Below are 18,224 nucleotides of genomic sequence, written 5' to 3'. Positions count from 1 at the left end.
TTTCCCTGAAATATTTGATATCAATGCTTTGGTGCAAATCTACAATCCTTTCCCTTTCTTCTCTGCAAATATAGAAACTTCTAACTCTCCTTCATACCAAGTGTGTATCATTTGGAAACATAGAGCATAATAATGGTGTCAGAAATCCTTTGTCTTTTTGCAACTAGGGAATATTTTAAATAAAACTTTGAATCACAGCCCTCACATTTAGTCCTTCAGAGGGTTGGAGGCTCTAGATCAGGGTGCCAATACAGATGTGAAGGTAAAGCTCTGCTGTGTGCACATGTTGAGGTCAGAGCATTGTGGGACTGCTCTGCACACACTCACTTTGGTTCTCTTTTCTCTGCGGCAATACTGGATAAGTGTGTAAAGAGGAAAGATGATGTACTCGGAGCAGCCGTGCGTGTGCATCTGTTCCTTCTTCTCTTGAAAATGCATTCCCAAGGAACCCAGGAGAAATGGGTAGCTTCAAGGTCTGCACTGCTGCCATGCTGCAGTCCGTGCAGGAGGGACCTTCTGGTGGTGGCCATTGGCCACGCAGTCCAGTGTGCACCTGGACTCTGGATTTCCCTCCTCGGAGCTGGGGGATGTTAATGGTGTTCATGTGTGGCCCTTGGAACAAAATGTGCTCTCATTGCTGCCGCTGCAGTACCCCAGCCGGGCCCAGCAGGCTGGGATGGATGCTGAATGGATGCATCATACTTGCAGGGACGCTTGGTAGAGGCTTCAGAAAGCATTTCCATGGAAGAAAGTCCTGTCCCGTCATCTCTCCCCCCACCCCCAGTCACAAGCATCTTTGTATAGCCCTTCCCTGTCACTGTTTTCCCATGGCAAGAAGTGCCTAGTTCAGAAAGCATCAGACCCAAGTCCTTTGATCTTTTCTTTCTCAAGAGAAAAAAGATTAAAAAGAGACAAGAAGTTAAGGATTTGTGAGGGGGAACGGAACATGAATAGCAAATTCTGCTGCGGAGGTCACCTCCCCCCGGCTTTCTTCCTGTGTGATCAGAAGGACGGCGCGGGGTGGGAAGGGTGCTGAGTGGGTCTATTGGGGAATCCAGGGAGGAGGGGAGTGAATTGGGGGCAGAGGAGTGGGGGTGGAGTGGTGAGCCCTTCAAAAGGAACAATGCTTGCAAGCTTCTGCATTGTTAGGCGGCCTTTTACAGAGAGTGCCATGAATACAGGTTATAAATTCTTTGGCCATTGAGAGAGCTCTCCAAACCTGACTCCATCCTGCACTAAACCAGGCCTGAGCCCTATCAGTTGCATAGCAATGAATTCATTTACATCTGGATAGTTAATCTCCAATTCACTTGACAGTTTATCTCACCCTTGGAAGAGCAAGCAGTGCCTGTCTATTGTGTTGAAGCAAGTCTATGATCATCAGCTAGGCTAGCACCTCTTTTTTGTGCACAGCAAAGATAAGAAGGGTGGGTGTTGATATCTAGATTATGAAACACACGGTTATTACCCCAAGCCGCATGATTCTGCTTTGCTTTCGCTTGACATCTTCCCCATTTTCACCCTTTGCCTCTTCAGTGTGGAAATGCCGTCTGATCATACTCCTCCCAGAGTTACTGATACAGGATGCTACAAGTGAAGTGCTGCTTTTCTAATACGGATGGCATAGATGGATGATTTGCACAAGCCAAAACTATTTAGTTTGTTCTCACTTACTGAGGTCTCCTCATTTTACATTGTTTTTTTTTTTTTTTTTTTTAATCTCTGGATATTTTGCTCAGCTCCCTCAGGGAGGAAGCACTGCTCTTGCTCCAGCTTGGCTCAGCAGAGCATCTTTGGGGATGCCTGTGGCAGTGCGCTGCAGCCGCTTCGCAAGAGGCTGCTGAGAAGCCTCGGATATCCAGAGGGATGGGAAAGGCATCATTCTCCCAAAACCCTAGCAAGATGAGGCAAACCTACTTGTGGGCCAAACCCTTTTTAGTAACACTGATTTGGTCCATTGTGGCTGGGGAAATAATTACAAGAGTACACATCCAAATGGGCAGCAATAGAAGAGAGAAGTCACTGCTTTCAAGCAGTGTGGGCATGCGGAGATGAGAACAGAGCCTATTTTGATAGATAGACCAAATTTCTGCTCGTGTTAGGAAAGTGGATCAGGAAAGGAGACCTTCAGGGTCAGACGACAAAGTTAAGCATGAGAATTCCTTGATTTATTCCTATTTTTAAGTCTCAACTTTAATTTCCTGCACTCGATATTTGTTCATATTTGATGTGGCTTGGACATGATCTGTGTAAAGACCACTCTAATTAAAACATCCCTCTTTTATCTAGAGTGGCTGCAAATCTTTAGCCAGTCCTTTTGTTTCCTTTAACACACGGTGCACTTAGTTCTGCTCTGCTCGCAAGAATTATGTCTGAAAAGCTGTCTGAAATGTTTAGTGTGGTTAATGGTAAACAGTGAAAAAAGTGAAGTCCAGTAAAAATGATGTGATTTATAACTAATAATAATTTGAGGAGGGAAATCAACTTCAGCTTTTCCTTTCTGTAAGTATTAAAAGAATCTTTGGTTTGTCTGCAACCAGGAAGGCTAGAAACATTTCGTCTTCCAGTGAAAGCTCAATCTGTCACTGATCGCAGCATCTGGCAAATCTCCAAAGACGGGTAACAGCTCCTGCTCGTCTTTCCGTCTCGCCTCACCTCGCCTGGGGAGGGCTGGGCATGAGGCTAACAGGAGATGCCATTCAGTGAAGAGCAGCTTTGGAGTGTCCAAGCAGTATGTCTCAGATGGGACTCTGCCTGTGTTACTTGTGATCTCTAACCATATTGTTTTTAATTTTGGAAAATTTGGCTCAACAATGTGGCCATTACTTGTTGCTGGTCTTCCTTCAGACCAAGGCTGTGGAGACTGATCCTACTCAGGCACATCTATGGGTCGTGTTTGCTTTCTTTCCATGTTGTTCTTAGGAAGCCAGTGAGAAACCAGCAACTTAACCAGCCGACAGTGTATCCTCTACGTGAGATATAATGGAGCTGATACTGCTTTCCTGAACAACACGGTTACTAACATTGTAATAATGTAACTCAGACACGGGGCAAAAAGACAACCCCACAGAATTTATTTTGTAGACATAAAGATGGAGACAGAAGGCAGAGTATGAGGAGAGGGGCCTGGTTGGCAGGCTGCAGAGGTCCTGACCTCCTGAGATGGGGAGAACGTAAATCCATTCTTCTTTAATGGTCACAGGCAGCTGAATGCCACAAAAAGATACGAATGGGTCAGAAGTGAAGTTGGCCCCTCCACACTTCATGAGAAGCGATAGGTGTGAGAGGGACAGGACGCTGTGCTGCATCTGGGAGTGAGAGGGGAGCTGGGGACAGGGCGCACCGAGGGGCGAGGTGGCCATGGCGTGGGTGGAAAACGGTCGCTGCGGGAACGCTCCAGTGAACGAGGGGGACAAAATGGCATTGGCTGAGACTGGAAGAAAAGATGCTGCAGCAGCTGGAAGGAGGCAGTGAAAGCCTTGCAGGGCCACCTGTCAGAGTGCCGGGCATAGGGACAGGTCACAACCCTGTGCTGGCTTGTGGCAAAAATAACACAGCCAACAGGTAGTCACCTTGATTTCGTTCAGAAAATTGAAAGTTTGGTGGAAGTTTGAGGAAGGGTAGATATATCTACTGCAAAGACCCTGGCTGCTGGAAGAGCTGGGGTGGGACTGTCAGCTAACCTGGGAGCATGCTGGCACTGCAAAGAGGCGCCGAGCAGCATTTTCCCATGGTTGGTGTTACCCAGGCTGAGAGGTAATAGGAGGAACAGCTGTAGCTTGGTCAAGGTTGAGTACTGTTTTTCTCCCATCCGCACTCCAATCCACAGGTCCCCTGCCCTGGGGACAGGGGTTGCAGTTCCCTAGCAGTGGCATGGCAGCCGGAGCGGTCTCTTTGCAGCCGGCAGGAGGCAGGCGATGAGGAAGACGTCCGCAGGAAGGAGGATGGGGAGTTTGGGACTGGGGAGTGGAAGGGTGTGCCACTGCATTGCCACTGCCTGGGAGAGGCAGGATGGGGGCCGGGCAGGGATGGGGGCAGCACCGTGAGCTTGTTCTGATCTCCTTCAGCTTGTGGTGCTTGTTCCAGGGCAGATGGTGGAGCTTCGCCCTAACCTCCGTCTGTCTATGGCATGGCCTCAAACACAGCCTCTCCTCACCTGGAGCTAGCAGCCTGCCAGGGTTTCTGAGCAGACCTGGAAGAAAGCATGTGCTTTGCAGAGTGTTATTCTCTGAGCTGATTTCAGATATCCTCGTTTGAAGCAGCGGTGCTCTCCAAAAGCAGCAGGTGGGAGCATCAGTACTTTCCTCCATCCTCTGTGCACTCAGTGCAAAGGGCAGTGCAAAGCCAAACCACACCAAAACAAAACAAATCAGAGAAAAATCATCTAGAGCTGGAGAAAATGTCTCCCAAGCTTCTGATAAAGGGAACTGAACTGCTTTTTGGTTGCTCTGAGAAAGCTGAACTGAGAAAGGCCAGGAGCAGCTTGGCCTCAGCCCCAGAGGTGGTAGGGAAAAACAAGATGATGGTGGGGGCGTTCTCTGGAAATAACAGCAGGTGTGCTATTTTGAGGGCTAAAAGTATTATTTGTGTGTGTGTATGTGTGTGGTAAGAATGGTATTGCATGAAGTTTTCCAGGACTGCACTGAGAGTGTGGTGAGAAATGCTGTTCCTTTGCAAAGGCACTGTAAGGTAGATGTACCCAAACTAGCTCCGAATGTGCTGGATCAGTCCAGCTGCAGCATCATTAGCATCTCTCCTGGTGATGTCCAGCAGGATACTCCCGTGTATGGCGCAGAACATTCACAGAGCCCAGTTTTCCTACACAAACCAAACTGCAGAAGTCCAGGCTTAGTCTGCGTCTCTGTGCCTCTGGGTGTGTGGGCCATCCCTGCGGGCATGGGTCAGGCTGGCTGTGCTTGCCCTCGGCCTTGTGCCCACATCTGGGGAGGACTGACTCCCTGCACTGGTTGCCACAGGGTTGAATGACTCCTTTGCCTTTGCAGCATGTGAACATGCATTTTTGTTATTAAATGCTAACATTTTAATTTGCCAACACAATTTTCCACTTAAACTTTTACTCCTCGCTCTTTCTTTTTCTTGGGATGTTGCTGTGAAACGTGCAAAGTCCAGGAGACTGAGCTGGTTTCCAGGACCACCTTGCAGTGCTTTGCCCACAGAGCATGGCAGGCTGCTGCTGCCTGTGGGGACTGCAGCTCACCGACATCCTCAAAGTAGAGATCCTGTGCACACCACCAGCGCCATTCCTCGTCCTGGGGCGAAGGGTGCTTTCTGTTTGTGTGACAGCAGAAGTGTAACAATGTTTTAAATGCATTTGTTAATTAGTGTTGGCAGTCTGGAGACTTTCTCTGGCTTAGAAACCTCCTGAGGTTTGCTTTCCCACTCCTCTCCAGCAGCTGAGGGTAAGCACGGCTCTGCCTCCCCGTTGAGTGAAGCGGTCCCAGCTGTGACAGCACGCTCAGCCCATGGTGTGCTGCATGCTCAGCACCAGCCAGCCAGCCTGCTCCATCCTGCCTTCCAGTCACACTTTTTTTCATTTCTGATACTGCTCAGTAAAATCAGCCGAGACCCATGGTGCACCAGTGGGTGCTGCCGTGCGGACAGCTGGAGGCCAGGTGCTGGCTGTAGCTGAAAGCATCAAGGCAGAAGGACCTTGGCATAAGAGGACACAAACTGAAATTTGTCTTCTTACAGTGAGTTTATATTTGCCTTTGAAAAGGACCATTTTACCCCAGATTGGCCATTTCCCATCCTTTGGTTTACCTGACATGGGTAAAGTCAGTCTCCCGTACAGTGCCATGGTTTTCCTTCTGCTGGAAACCCTGTTTCTGTTTCTTCTTGTGAGCCACCAGTGTCCTCAGACAGAGTCCTTGCAAGTTTTAAGCATTCATCGTTTAGTTTTTGGCATTTCTCTCTTTTTTTTCTGCTTCATGAGAGAAGAGCCATTTTGTTTCAAGATAGGCCTATGTTTGTGATAGGAATGACACACTTCTGCTGAGGAACGGCACGTGGAGAAATAATGATTGAGCTCTGGAACAGCTCTGGGTACCAGCGTGGTGCATCCTCCCACCCTTGCAGTCTGGAGACCAGAACTATGAATGCCTTTCCAATGTGCGATAGCAGAAGGAGGATTTATCTAAACAGAACTACGTTACTGACCTTAAAGTCTATGGAGAGATTCAGAGGTTGGTGGATAAATTAATGGATGTGAAAAAGCAGCATTCTGTTTCAAAGTACTAGGCTAATTTTTCTACAGAAAGTGGACAGGGTTGTGGTTTTTTACATTTCTTTTTTTGTGCTCATTTGGAAGATAGATGAGGAATCATTCCTTCTCTTAGCATTAATCCTGTGCTGCCATCACAACTCCTCTAAGTGTTTAAATGCATTTTTTGTTGTTCCTTGGTGTAGGAGCAAATTGCTGTTTCTTGTGTTAGTGTCTACTGACCCACAGCCATCTCTCCACATGAAAGATGTTTTCTATCTATCTTATCTGGTCTGTGGTTTTTGTTTTTAAAACAGCCTAACACAGCTTTATTTTAATTTACTTTTATGTATGCGTTTAAATAAAAATAAATTATAATAAATAATATTTATGGTTAAGATTTTAAACTAAATGAAATTAGGGTGTTCAAAGCCATGTTTTCCATAGCAGCTAATGAAGCTCTTTCTGCTTCGTTTCTTGGTGGTCTCTGAAGTGGGCTTGTGGCACGTTGCACCCATGGGGTGTGGACGGGATGGAGCGAGACTGCACTTGGCATATTTGGCATTTGCTCATTTGAAATTTCAGTCATAAAGTCTCACTAACTCAGTTACATGGGTTTGAGTTACTTACTTTTTTTTTTTTATTTTTAATTAGAAAAGCAGAACAGTTCTTTCATTTCTTCTTTCACTGTACCAGAGCTTAAGTGTGGGCTTGGGTAAGCGCAGGTGAGTTGGCACACAGAGCAGCTCTCGACGTGATGAGCAGAATGGTGTCATGGTTTGCAAATCGTTTCTCCTTGTGCAAGTGCAGGGATCAGTGTCTCGCTTAGGACTCTCCACACCATGTTTGAAGGTTTAGGTCACTTTTTTTTATAAGCAGGTTTTAGAATTTACAGATGCACACAGGACGCATCTGGAAAGTGTCTTAATTAACTGATGATAAACATCACATTTTCATGCTCAGCTATCTGAAAACCAGCCGTACGGGATAGCATGAAATGCTTTCGCTTAGAGGGCGTTTGTTGGTATCTAAGTACAAGAATTACTGCCGAATTCACTCCTGATAAACCAAGCCTCCGCCTCTGAGGAGGTGTGAGTCGTGCTGGAGGTGCCCTTCTTGCGCTGCGGGGCAGAAGTCCTCTATTCTGCCGTCTCCCTTGCAGAGACTGCAACTTTGTGTGAATATTTGTTATCTTCCATGACAAAAGCCAGATGAATAATTGCTGCTACTTATACTACTGAACTTTCCTAAAGAAATTCTCCACTGAGTTAAGAACAAGCATGACAAATCTCAACCCAAAGGACTTGGGGAAGGCTGGAGTGTTAACTTATAAGCCATGAAAAACAAAAGCTCTTCACAGAGAATGGCTTTGCACTGTAACACTTCGCACTCGCTGGCCGATGCTTCAGCCTGTGTGTTTGGTGCCACCAAGAGAAAACGGGGAGCATGTCCATGCCTCAGTGAGCTTGTTCATTGCTCCACAGGGGCCAGATGCGGCCCAATGCCCCCTTTGCTGACAGCAGGCCTGGCGGGCAGACACTTGTCAAGTTTTGCTCTGGGCAGAGTGGTCCAGGTGATCTGCAGATGGGGAATGAGCGTTTGGGCACTTCAGGGAGTACTGGGGGCCAGGGCAGGCAAAGGGCAGCATTGCTCATGGGGCTGTGGGCTCTGGGGATGGGCAAAGCTCTCAGCTGCTCTTTGGTGGCCGTCTGGGGGCTCCTGCCCGTGTTTGGAGAGCTGCAGGCCTCAGAGAGCAGACAGGTGTGGGGAATGCTGGCGATGCCCAAGGGAGCCGTCCATGGAGCCTCCTCTCCTCCTTCCAAGCGCTGCCCTGGGGGACCGCGGGCGGTGCAGGCGGGGTGGAGGCGGGTCTGCCGTGGGGCGGCTGTGGAAGGAGATGAAGACCTGAGCTTTTGTCCCTCCTGTCCACCAAGGCGCGCCGCCGCTCCCTGGCACTGTGCTGACAGCTGCAGTGTCTGGAGCCCTGCTCTGATGCCGTGGTCTCAAAACCAGTGCAGGGCTGTGTTCACACGTCCTGTCTGGTGGTGGTGGCAGTGAGGACATGGTGTAACTCCCCCACAGAGCCACTAGCCACAGCATGAGGCCATCATTTCTGCACGCTTCTCTGAAGAGGTCAAAGGGCTGCAATTCCTTGGGGGGCATGGAAGGGCACATTGGGCAGGGGGCGGTGAGCCCCCCCTGTGCTGCCAGCCGTGGACCCCCTGCAGGCTGGGAAGGGTTAGGAGAGGGTGTGGGGTCAGGGGCTACTCTTCCAGTTCAGGTGGCTCTGGGAGCGCTACTTGTGAGCGTGTTCCCTGTGTGCCAAAAGTGGGGGCCAGAGGCATTATTTAAACCTTAGAGGAATATATTTTAAAAAACAAAAATGTTTTCTTCTTGAACTAATGCAAAAAACAAAGAGCTCGCTTCAGTGTTTGCCACCTCATTCAAACTGGATGTGATCCTGGATTTTTTAAAAGAAAACAAAGCATATTTCAAATACAGGCATTCTTTTATTCTTTTATTTCCCCCTCCAGTTGCTTTCTGCTTGCTGACAGAGATTTTGGAGCCCTGGGGAAGGTACATCTGCCAATGATAATCTCAGCTCTTCGGGAAGCCAGGAGCGGCAGAGGTCTGGGTGGTGCGGGGCGGCTCTGCCCCCTTCCTGCTGCTGCAGCAGCCTGGCTGGGAGCAGTCTGAGCCATCGTGGCAGGGGCCGTGCCCTGGTCCCCCACATGAGATTGTAATCTGGGCCAGAATAGGAAAAAACAGCTCTCGGCTGTGTGCACAAGCTGTACCCAAGGCCTGTTTTGTACAGCAGCTTCAGGTGCTCTAGACACACCTAATGCTACAGTCGTTGAAGACTCACACAATTCTCAGCAGTTGCAGGCACGCACCTTTGCACGCTGATGAACAGTGTCTGACAGCCCCCACTTTTACTGAGATCCTGAGGCAGTGAAATGATCCGTCCCATGGCCTCTGGGAGCATTGTGGCAAAGCCGCGGTTTCTGGAGATAGGCAGGGACAGAGCGGGTGCAGAAGGGATGTGTTAGAGCTGTGCTGTGGTGTTAGCCTGATGTCAACCCCTAGACGAGAAGCTTGACAACTGGCAGAAGCCAGAACCTTAGCAGTGCCCTCCTGTGCCTTATCAGAGGGAAATAAATCTTGACTGATTAGGTTTTTTTAAATGAGAATTCTCAGCAAATAAATGAGCTGCCTGCACAGTGATAATAGCCTGCTTGGAAAGCAAGTCTGCGGAGTGTATACGTTGCTGGAAGTCATCAAAATCATCTTATCCCATGGAGTCTCCTGTGCTGAGCTTGTGTTTACAATATCAGACAGAAAAAGGAATTTTTCAATGGATATTTTCTGATAATTTTTTTATCCAAGCAGTAGTATAATTAGGGCCTGTCTGTGTGGGGCCAGGGTGTCTTTGCTGGCTGTGGAGGACTGGCAGCCTTCTCTCTATCTGCTTCTTACTATTTTGATACATCTTGCTCTAGTTTAAATTACTGTGCTGAGGTTTCAAGGAGCCTGAACACCCCATTAATGGTTTGCCAGTGGCCCTAAGGGACCATCAGGGAGGACAAGCTGATGCCCAGGAGGTGAGCATTTCTTCACAAAGCTGGCAAGGATGCAAATTCTTCCACTAAGTGAAGCTTCCGACAGTATTTCTTGCTGTGATTTAGCATTGTTATTTTTAGGCACTAACTATTTTTTGCTTAACAAGTTTTTCTAAATAATTCTGACTAGAGTAGTCACTTATTCTAAGCTGGAGTAAGAACAACCTTTCCAAGGATGTTCATAAATATTTGATCACAATTCATGATGCTGTTCATTTCCCCCAATCTTCACCTCTCTCCTTCCTTTCCTGCTATCTTCTTACCCATAAAGATCCCTTTATTAGTTCCTGCTGGAAGTCAGTGCTGGATAATTGACCAATTTCCTGCATGCTGACTGTTTTGTGGATTCATTGTGCTCACGTTCATCTCCCTTGCTGTGTGTCGAGATCATCCCTACCGGGGAAGAGCAGTAGCTGGACCCAGCCATGTCTGCAGGTCAGATCTTGAAAAGTGCTGTGCAAAAGCCAGAGCTGCAAATGCAGTGTGCTGGCAGAGCGTGCTGTTGTAATAGCCTCCTTCAGTAGGAGAGGAAATGTGTGCTCTGCTGACTGATGCTGAGACCGTACTTCAGGGAGAGTGTTAGAAAAAAATCTAGAGATTCAGATCAGATGGCTGGGTCCAGCATTAGGTAACCATGGAAAAAATGCAAATTGAACTTGAAGCCCAATCTCCCAATTGTTTGTGTGTGTGAAATCTCTTGGCATCTCACATCTCCTTTCAGAAAAGCTGGTATTTTTAGATTTACGACAGATTATTTTTGATGCTGGAAGCCTTAAAACTGTTCTGACATGAACCCAAGCTATGCTGCTATCTTAAAAAATGAAGTCTTACTTAAATGAGAACTGAAACTTATTGAACTATACTTCAATTACAGTATAGCAGAGCACTTTAACATGTGCATGGAAACAAGCCTGGGAGGAAGGGGAAAAAAAATAAACAAAAACAAAAATGGCTCAGAAACTGGAGCTGTTCAGAGGCACTGCATTGGTTACCCCTCTCTGGAGCTGTACCCTGGAGAAATCAGCTTTGCATGCGAGACGATCACAGTCCAGCTGTGAAACCCAGCTGAAATGTAAACTTCTCTTAAGTGTTCACGGGAGGCTTCCATCTGTATCTGTGCCTGATTAGCTAGAATTGTGCAACTGCAGTCATTTTTGTTGCCAGTTCTTTCCTCCTTACCTTGACCCATGGCTTCATTCATTCGCGTGTTGTTTTGTCTTTGGCTTGAGACCATCGTCCCTTGTGTGCATTCAGCAGCAGGCGCAGCGAGACCCTCACTGTGTTCTCCAGGAGCAGTATGATACAAAGCCGAGTGATGTTTCTGATTCCAGCAGGCATTTATGTGCAGGGACAGTTCACCTGGAGAGGGGAAGGACAGACCCAGGACTGGAGGTGGTCATGAGTGCAGACTTTCTGTAATAGGATTTTCACGATGATTTGCTTCCCCTGTCATGTTGTTTCAAATTCCTCGCAAGCCATACTTTTCACAGTCTGGATTTTCTCTCATGAATTTCTCAAGGGGCTATCTGAAGGGGAAACTATTTCTCACCATAACAAACAACCAAAGCCTTCATCGTTAAAAAATAAAGCACTAACATGGCCCTACAATGGACCCCTTTGTCAAGTTACATCTGTTTAGATCACCAGAAATGATAAGCCTTTACTTTTGAAAGTAATTTTCTTTTATCAAAATAGGAAAGAGGACTGCAAAACATTCAGAAAAAAATCTGCATGAAAGCTAAGGCATGTGACAGTAGTACTCTGTTTTACATAGAAAAATGAGATTAAATTGCATACGTACACAAATACTGGACTTGTGCTCTTCTAGCACAAGTTAGGGATGGCTCTATAGTGCAGCTTGCTGCCGTGCTAATATAAAAACAGTGTGAACAAAAAATCTGACCTGCTAGATAGCAAAGCTCTAATTTCAGTGCTAATCCAAATTACATTGTTTTTTAACCCCCAAGTTTAAAATCTGTTTCCCAGAAGTTGTCTGCCAATGATTGCCAAATTGCAAAGCAAGCTGAATCACACAGAGAATGGGGTCAAATACTACGTGAGATGCATTTGATCATTTGTATTAAATAATCCCCAGACATTTGCCCCCAAGTAATAAAAGTGATTGCACACCCAGAGGAAGTTACAAGTGCTGTTATCCCCGTGTGAGACCTATATGCAATTACGCAGAGGTCTCAGATAGGGTATGCTGATGCTGTGGCAGGAGCAGCTGCCCAGAAACCCACTGCCTAAGGCCTCATGCTCCCTGTTTGCCAGCGATGCTTCTCTTTCTCTTTACAGTGTGAGCTGCCTCTCTGCAGGTGAGGAGCTGGTAACCACCATCACAACAACAACACATCTCAGCGTCATCCTTGGCACTTGCCCAAATCAATCGTCTCCTTTGGAAGAGAAGTTTCCCCTGAAACAAGGGTGAGATGTGGCAAGGCAGTGATTTTCAGGACAGCGGGCGCAGATTGTCTCTCACTGGATCGTTAAGCTTTCCTGGGTGCTTTTGGAAATCTGACTCGTATGGATGTTTGCATTTAGAGCAAATACTTGGGCTGAATTCATCATGTTTGAATTCCACTAGGTTTCTGAACCCGACGTTCCTACTGGCAGGGCACCGTGGAAAGCCCACAGGGAAAAAGGCTTGGGGGAATTGAGATGAGCGTGGTGGGAGCCATGGTGCTCAGGAAACAGGGTGAGTTGGGTCTGGGCTGTTAAGACGGAAATATTCTGTGGAAAGTCCTGCTCTCTCTGAGGTCACATCAGTCTTGCTATTGGCCGTAGTGGAAAAAGGAACAAATCCCTTGTTTCCATCGAGCCAGCTGAAACACAGACTGTGTTCATCCTGTTTCACCTACAGCTTTTAAACCATCGTTACTGCATCGCCACGGGAAGTTTCACTAGTGGTTAACTGAAATGTCACAAGCCTTGAATCTGATGTGAAGCTGGAAATAAACTCTAAGTTCGCCCACGCTAAGAACTGAAGACCATGTGTTCATGTTAGGCATCTTCTGTAGATAAAAAGAGGGAGAAAAAGAGGCAAAATTGTCTTGATGGAACATTTTTCCCGTTAGAAAGTTCTTCAAAGCCTTTTCAGAGGCACCGTCAATCAAGATGAATTGCAGATCATTCCTGTGCATCCAATAATGAGAATGGTTGTAGAAATTCCTCTAATTGCATATAATTGGTTTTGAAATTAAATGATCTGGAATGTCATTGAGTGACTCTGAGAAGGATTATCTGCTAAGAAAAAGGAGCAGCCTGCTGGAAGGAGATAGATACGTGGAAATAATTATAGCAATGGTTAGTTTCAAGAATTACGATACCAGAATAAATAAGACTAGTTTAGGTCAATGCATCTGGACTGTTTCCCAGTTGACTCCTGCACAGCAGTACTGTGTTCTGGCAGGTCTAGAGCGACACGCGTAGCTTCAGCTTCTTTAGAGGAAGAGGCTGAATAGCATATGCTGAGGCAAGGTTGTCAGATGTCAGTCCTTCGTATTTTCAGTGTTAAGTGGTACAAAGCAGAGCTGCTTTTTCACCATCCTTTCCCCAAGCATCTGATTCTGTCAAGTGACTTTTATTCATTCATAAATATTCTCTGGACTGCATGGTCATGCCAAATATGCAACTGTCTGGGTAACAATGTGCAAACAAGGTGTGCCTGATTCCTGCATATAGTTACCGTGACAAGTGCAAACATGCAGCAGGAATTTGAATACATGAATGAACAGACACCTAGATTAGCAAAGAATTTCTGAATGCAGAGAGCCGATTTGAGCAACAAGTCATGGCATCTGTATGTGTAAATTATGTGTGCCATTGCACATGAATTTTGAAACTCTGTTTCTAAGGAATAAAGGTATTTCTGTGACCACAAAGCTTATCTGGGTTCCCCTTTTAAAACAGTGATGAGATCACTGGAAAAAGAGTTAGCCACTGCTCATCACCCTTCCTCATTTTGAAAGCCTGTGTGTTAAAAATCACGCAGTGCTTAGTTCAGAGCTTGGATATCTAGGGAAAACAAGATCCAGAGATGGAGGAGAGAGAATAAGGGGACTCACAACCAGTGGAGCCGTGGTGGCAACAGAAGGGTTCCTTGTGTGCCAACCACAAAGAGATGGAAAAAATACAGAATCCAGCTCCCGAGTTCCCGGAGCCCACAGCCATGAAGGATGGAGGTGATCAGTCCGGGAAGGACTCTTCTGTCCCCTCCAAGTCACCCACATCACCCACACCCCGGCCACCATTGTCTGCAGCAGCAGGATGGGAGCCTAAGGCAGCATGGCGTTGTGGAGATCTCTGCTTGCTCAGTCCCTGGGAGTCTAGCCAGGGATTTCTCTTTTGAGGTAGTTGCGTTTTTGACCATTTCTGCACGCTACATGCATCCTTCCCCATACTCTTCCCTTAAAAAAAGACAGAAGGCAAGAAAGGACACCATGACACCTGAGCTGCTGCTAGCCTGCAAACTCATGGGGAGCATCGGCACTTCCCACTTTCAGACTCTTTCACTTCTGAATGCTGTTTAAAAATACCTGCTAAGTCTGACTGGACTCAGTCACAAGGGTGGGCAGCTTGAGGCCAGATGCTGGATGAAGCCTGCTCCTTGCTGAGAGCTTCCTTCTCAGCTGTTGTTTGGGCTCCGTCTGGGTGCGTGTAGCATCAGTGCTGGCCGTGCTCCTCAGCTCCGCGCTAGCAGCAGTCACTGTTTCTGTTATTACTGTGCTGAGCTGAAGAGGAAATAGTGATGCCTTTTTTGGAGCTTTTGAAGGCTCTTATTTCTCAAAGTCTCTTTTAGAAACCTAGTTCGGAAAATGGTGTTTAATTAGCAGATGCTTGCAGCCACTAGAAAACTGAAGCAATGAAACAAAGGCAAGCTATGTTTAGCTACATAAAGCATACAAAAAAATGAAAAAAGATGTGGAGTACAAACCGTTTTTCTTTTTGCAGGGTTACATGCAACACAAATGAGTTCACTGGCTTGGTTTACCGCATCAGTCAACAAATAGTTGTGTCAGCATACACATGGGAGCAATGTGTGCAGGGCTGGGTGGACAAGCACCCTGAGCTGACAAGAAAAGGGTACGAGGGCTGACATGGACGTGCACCTCCAGAGAGAAGAGTACCCTTGGGGGCAGAGCTAGTACTTGTCCAATACTCCCTTTTTCCTTGCCACTTTGCTCTTCTAGAAAAAAGTTGGGGGCATTGACTGTGACCTGACCATAACACTGAGTAAGCTGCGTTGCAGGTACATGGAAATGATGAATGCACCTGTGCAGCTGTACTTTATTTCTCACTTTTATATTTTGACTTGATTCTTTGTACACATTTATGGATGCTCTTCTTGTTTTTTAAGTCCCCGTCCACTCTCAGTCCCCGGTGAGTGTAGGTGTCGGTGCAAAGTGGGACACTGTGACAAAGCAGAGTTGCTGAAGTCCTCCCTGCTTGCTTCAGGGACACACGGTGTGCAGCACTGGTACCCAGACAGCATTCCTCCGGCATCTATGGCACATCCACAGGTGGGAGCGGGGTCGTCACACACCTTGTTCTGGGGATTGTCATTGTCGTGTACTCCCCAAGTGCTGTGCAACTCTCACCACCGTAACAGCAGGGCAGGGTAAAATCTCTGTAGCACTGGTTTAGCCCACACAGTGTTAAAACGACATCACGGTCTTGTCACTGTGCTGCAGACCGCTGCCAGAGACCTGCACCTTCCCCAGGCCACGGGTCCCTGCACGGGCTGGGCAGCCCTTGCAGGCAGCACCGTTCGCTGCAGCCTGGCGGGGCACGTGCCCTGCAACGGCAGCCCTGCCAGTTCTGAAAAATGTCTGTTTTGTTCCTATTATCCACATCAGAACTCATAAAATCACCCGTCTTCAGAACCAGTAGCCAAATTTCTTGCCTGTTTACATCTCATGTTAGAGCCTGGGTAATTTGGGGAGATTAGGCAGTAAACAGTTGTAAACAGAATAAACCTGGATAACGTTGCAAAGGGCAGCCCTCTTAAATGTTGTTTTTAGTGTCGGTGTAATTTGTGTGTGGTTTTGTTTCGTTTATAAAGGCAACACAGTGATTAGATATGCTGGATGAGATAATTGGAAAATGCCTTACTCACCGGGATGTCTTAAAGGTTTAACCATTGGCTTAAACTCGCTTGTAACTCCAGCCACTGCTTAGGCCTGGGCGTGAAGCCTGCGTGTAGCCAGGGCCCTTGCTCCAGCAGAGGAGCAGAATTAACTTTTTCCTGCCCTGGCCAGGTACAGGGAGGGCCGGGACCCATGCAGACGGACTGGGGATGGGCAGAGCTGCTGGCAGCTGGGAAGTCACCGTGTGCTTCTCAGGCTATTTTTGAAGCTAGAAATGCAAGTGTAGCCAACTCTTCGGCATTTTCCCACACCTTTCATGTGACACGGGACTGTGCCCAGTCACAGGACTCTGTCCTTAGGACTTAATGAATTATCACAGTTTCACTTCCCCGGTGTTTTTTTGTTCCTTTTTGGAGGCAGCAGAGTTGGTTCCCTTTGCTGCCCTGATAGCTCCCTGGGGAACTGCATGGTGGGGCTCCTGTCCAAAAAGTGGCTGTTATTGAAGGATTTTCTCCAGTTTGGGGCAGTTTCTGCAGGCCGGTAGTGCCCATCTCATTCTCTCCAGATGTGTTTCACACCAGCTGTTCAGTGATTTCAAATACAGAACCAACCCTTGGGGCAAAAAAAAAGGAGCTTTGCAGGTGGTTTTATGCATAATTCTCACTATGGTTAAGCACTAACCTTAATGCAGTTTAGATCAACATTTAAAAACAGTGAAATGTACAGCAATTCACATCGTTATATTGAAATGGTTAGAGAAAACTTAACCCTAACTACTGCATGCACCCGTTGCCTACCCACAGCTTTTGGATTTCTTGATAGCCAGTCCCCTTCAGGTCTTTGCCCATTGTGCTGCGTGGAGGACACAACCATGAGGAGCTGCACAGCAAACATATGCAGAAAGACTGGCTACACAGAAAATGCTTTGACTATACATATAAAACCCAAGCTATGGATTGAGGTGCAGGTTTTCTGATCTGCTTCAGTTGCAGCCATTCTAGGGATGCCTGTGACAATAATCATTAAAAATGCTCAAACAGCTATATGATTTTTAAGTCAATGGTATCCTTTAAGTCTAACATAATATTAGAGTGTTAATTAAAAAAGCATACCAAAATGAAATGCTCCTTAGAGAACCAAGAACCTGTCATTTGTGTGAAAACCCTGGATTATAAACTGCTTCTTCTACTTTTGCTGCCAAATATGCAAAGTAAATTGCACAATTTCAGAGATGCAGTTGAGCTGCTTTATATTTTTCTTTCTCCAACTGAGAAAATTTTTTTTTCAATCTGAGAGGGAGTCATTTGTTTTTCTTGCGGTGTAACACATATGGGCCCTCATCAACAACAATACAATATCTTTTCCACCATTTCTTATCTCAGTTTATCATGTGGTTGTGATTTTTCTAAGAGAAAAATTGTTCGTTTGCTTTGTTTGTTTATAATTTCTGAGCTATTTTTCATAGTCTAATTTATCAAGAAAAGCAGCAATCGCAGTTGTGTGTTGTTTGGGGGCACGCGATCTTTTTCCCATCCATGCTTAGTTGTGAGAATGTTCTCAGCATGTGAGACTGTTCTCATCCAGATTGTTCTCTTCCTTAGTTGTCAAATACCCAAATCCTTTTACTTGAGCTTCATCAGTAGATTGCACAATCAATGGTTGCTTTATGGCAGATGCTGAGATGCTTTCTTACCAGTTTGTTAGCACTCTTTTTTTAACTTGCAATATTATAAAACGCTGGTTCAAGTTTCATCAGTGTTGTAATATGCTCTGGGAGAAAGGGATGGAGAGCTTTTAGAAACCTACCTCAATAAATTCTCAAATTCACGTGCCTGCAACTCAGTCATTGAGAATGGGTTTATGAGTGCAATCTCCTCAATGGGAGAGGGAAATTGGACATAAAAGTATGGGCTGGTCTCAGCCGCAGGGATTGGAGACATTAGGTTGGCATAGGACGTGGGTATTTCATGGGGAATGTTTATTGTAGAAAGCTTCCAAAACATGTTTAGAGCATTTAAAATCTGATGGGCTTAAAATCTGATAGCATATATTAATTGCATAAATCAGAATAGTTAGTGTGCTCAGTCATGGTCCCTTTATGTGTAAATTGTGCTGATAGCTCAGTGATCACCAAAAGTGTCCAAGTCTTGTTCCACAGGTGGGACAGCCACTTTCCTGTACATATGAGCTCTCCAGACTTTGGTAACCTGTCCATTATTTATCCCTTTACTCTCTTTGTCTAAATTGTCACTTCGGATTTTTGTTTTGTGTTGTGTTCCCAACATCACACCGGAT

At 46.4% G+C, this 18,224-nt stretch overlaps 1 protein-coding gene and 1 long non-coding RNA gene across 31 annotated transcripts in view; one reads left to right on the top strand and one right to left on the bottom strand.

Annotated features, from left to right (window-relative positions):
* EXD3 (exonuclease 3'-5' domain containing 3) overlaps positions 1-18,224 on the top strand; it is a 296,493-nt gene that overhangs the window by 180,997 nt on the left and 97,272 nt on the right. Inside the window, exon 19 of one of the 30 annotated variants that reach the window (XM_083807583.1) lies at positions 12,139-14,385. The exons of the other annotated variants lie outside the window; for them this stretch is intronic. Within the exon in view, the coding sequence (XP_083663709.1) occupies positions 12,139-12,162 (24 nt within the window). The 3' untranslated portion in view covers positions 12,163-14,385. Of the gene's footprint in view, positions 1-12,138; positions 14,386-18,224 lie in introns of those variants that run through there. 30 annotated transcript variants of the gene reach the window in all.
* On the bottom strand, positions 10,503-14,485 carry LOC310884980. Its single transcript, XR_014574486.1, has 2 exons — positions 14,379-14,485; positions 10,503-11,199 (listed from the first exon to the last, which is right to left on the bottom strand). It is a non-coding gene; the product is annotated as an uncharacterized lncRNA (long non-coding RNA).

The sequence above is a fragment of the Anser anser genome, assembly GCF_964211835.1.
Source record: "Anser anser genome assembly, chromosome: 21".
NCBI lineage: Eukaryota > Metazoa > Chordata > Aves > Anseriformes > Anatidae > Anser > Anser anser.
The sequence above is the reverse complement of the archived record's forward strand: the minus strand, read 5'-3'. Positions and strand labels throughout refer to the sequence as shown.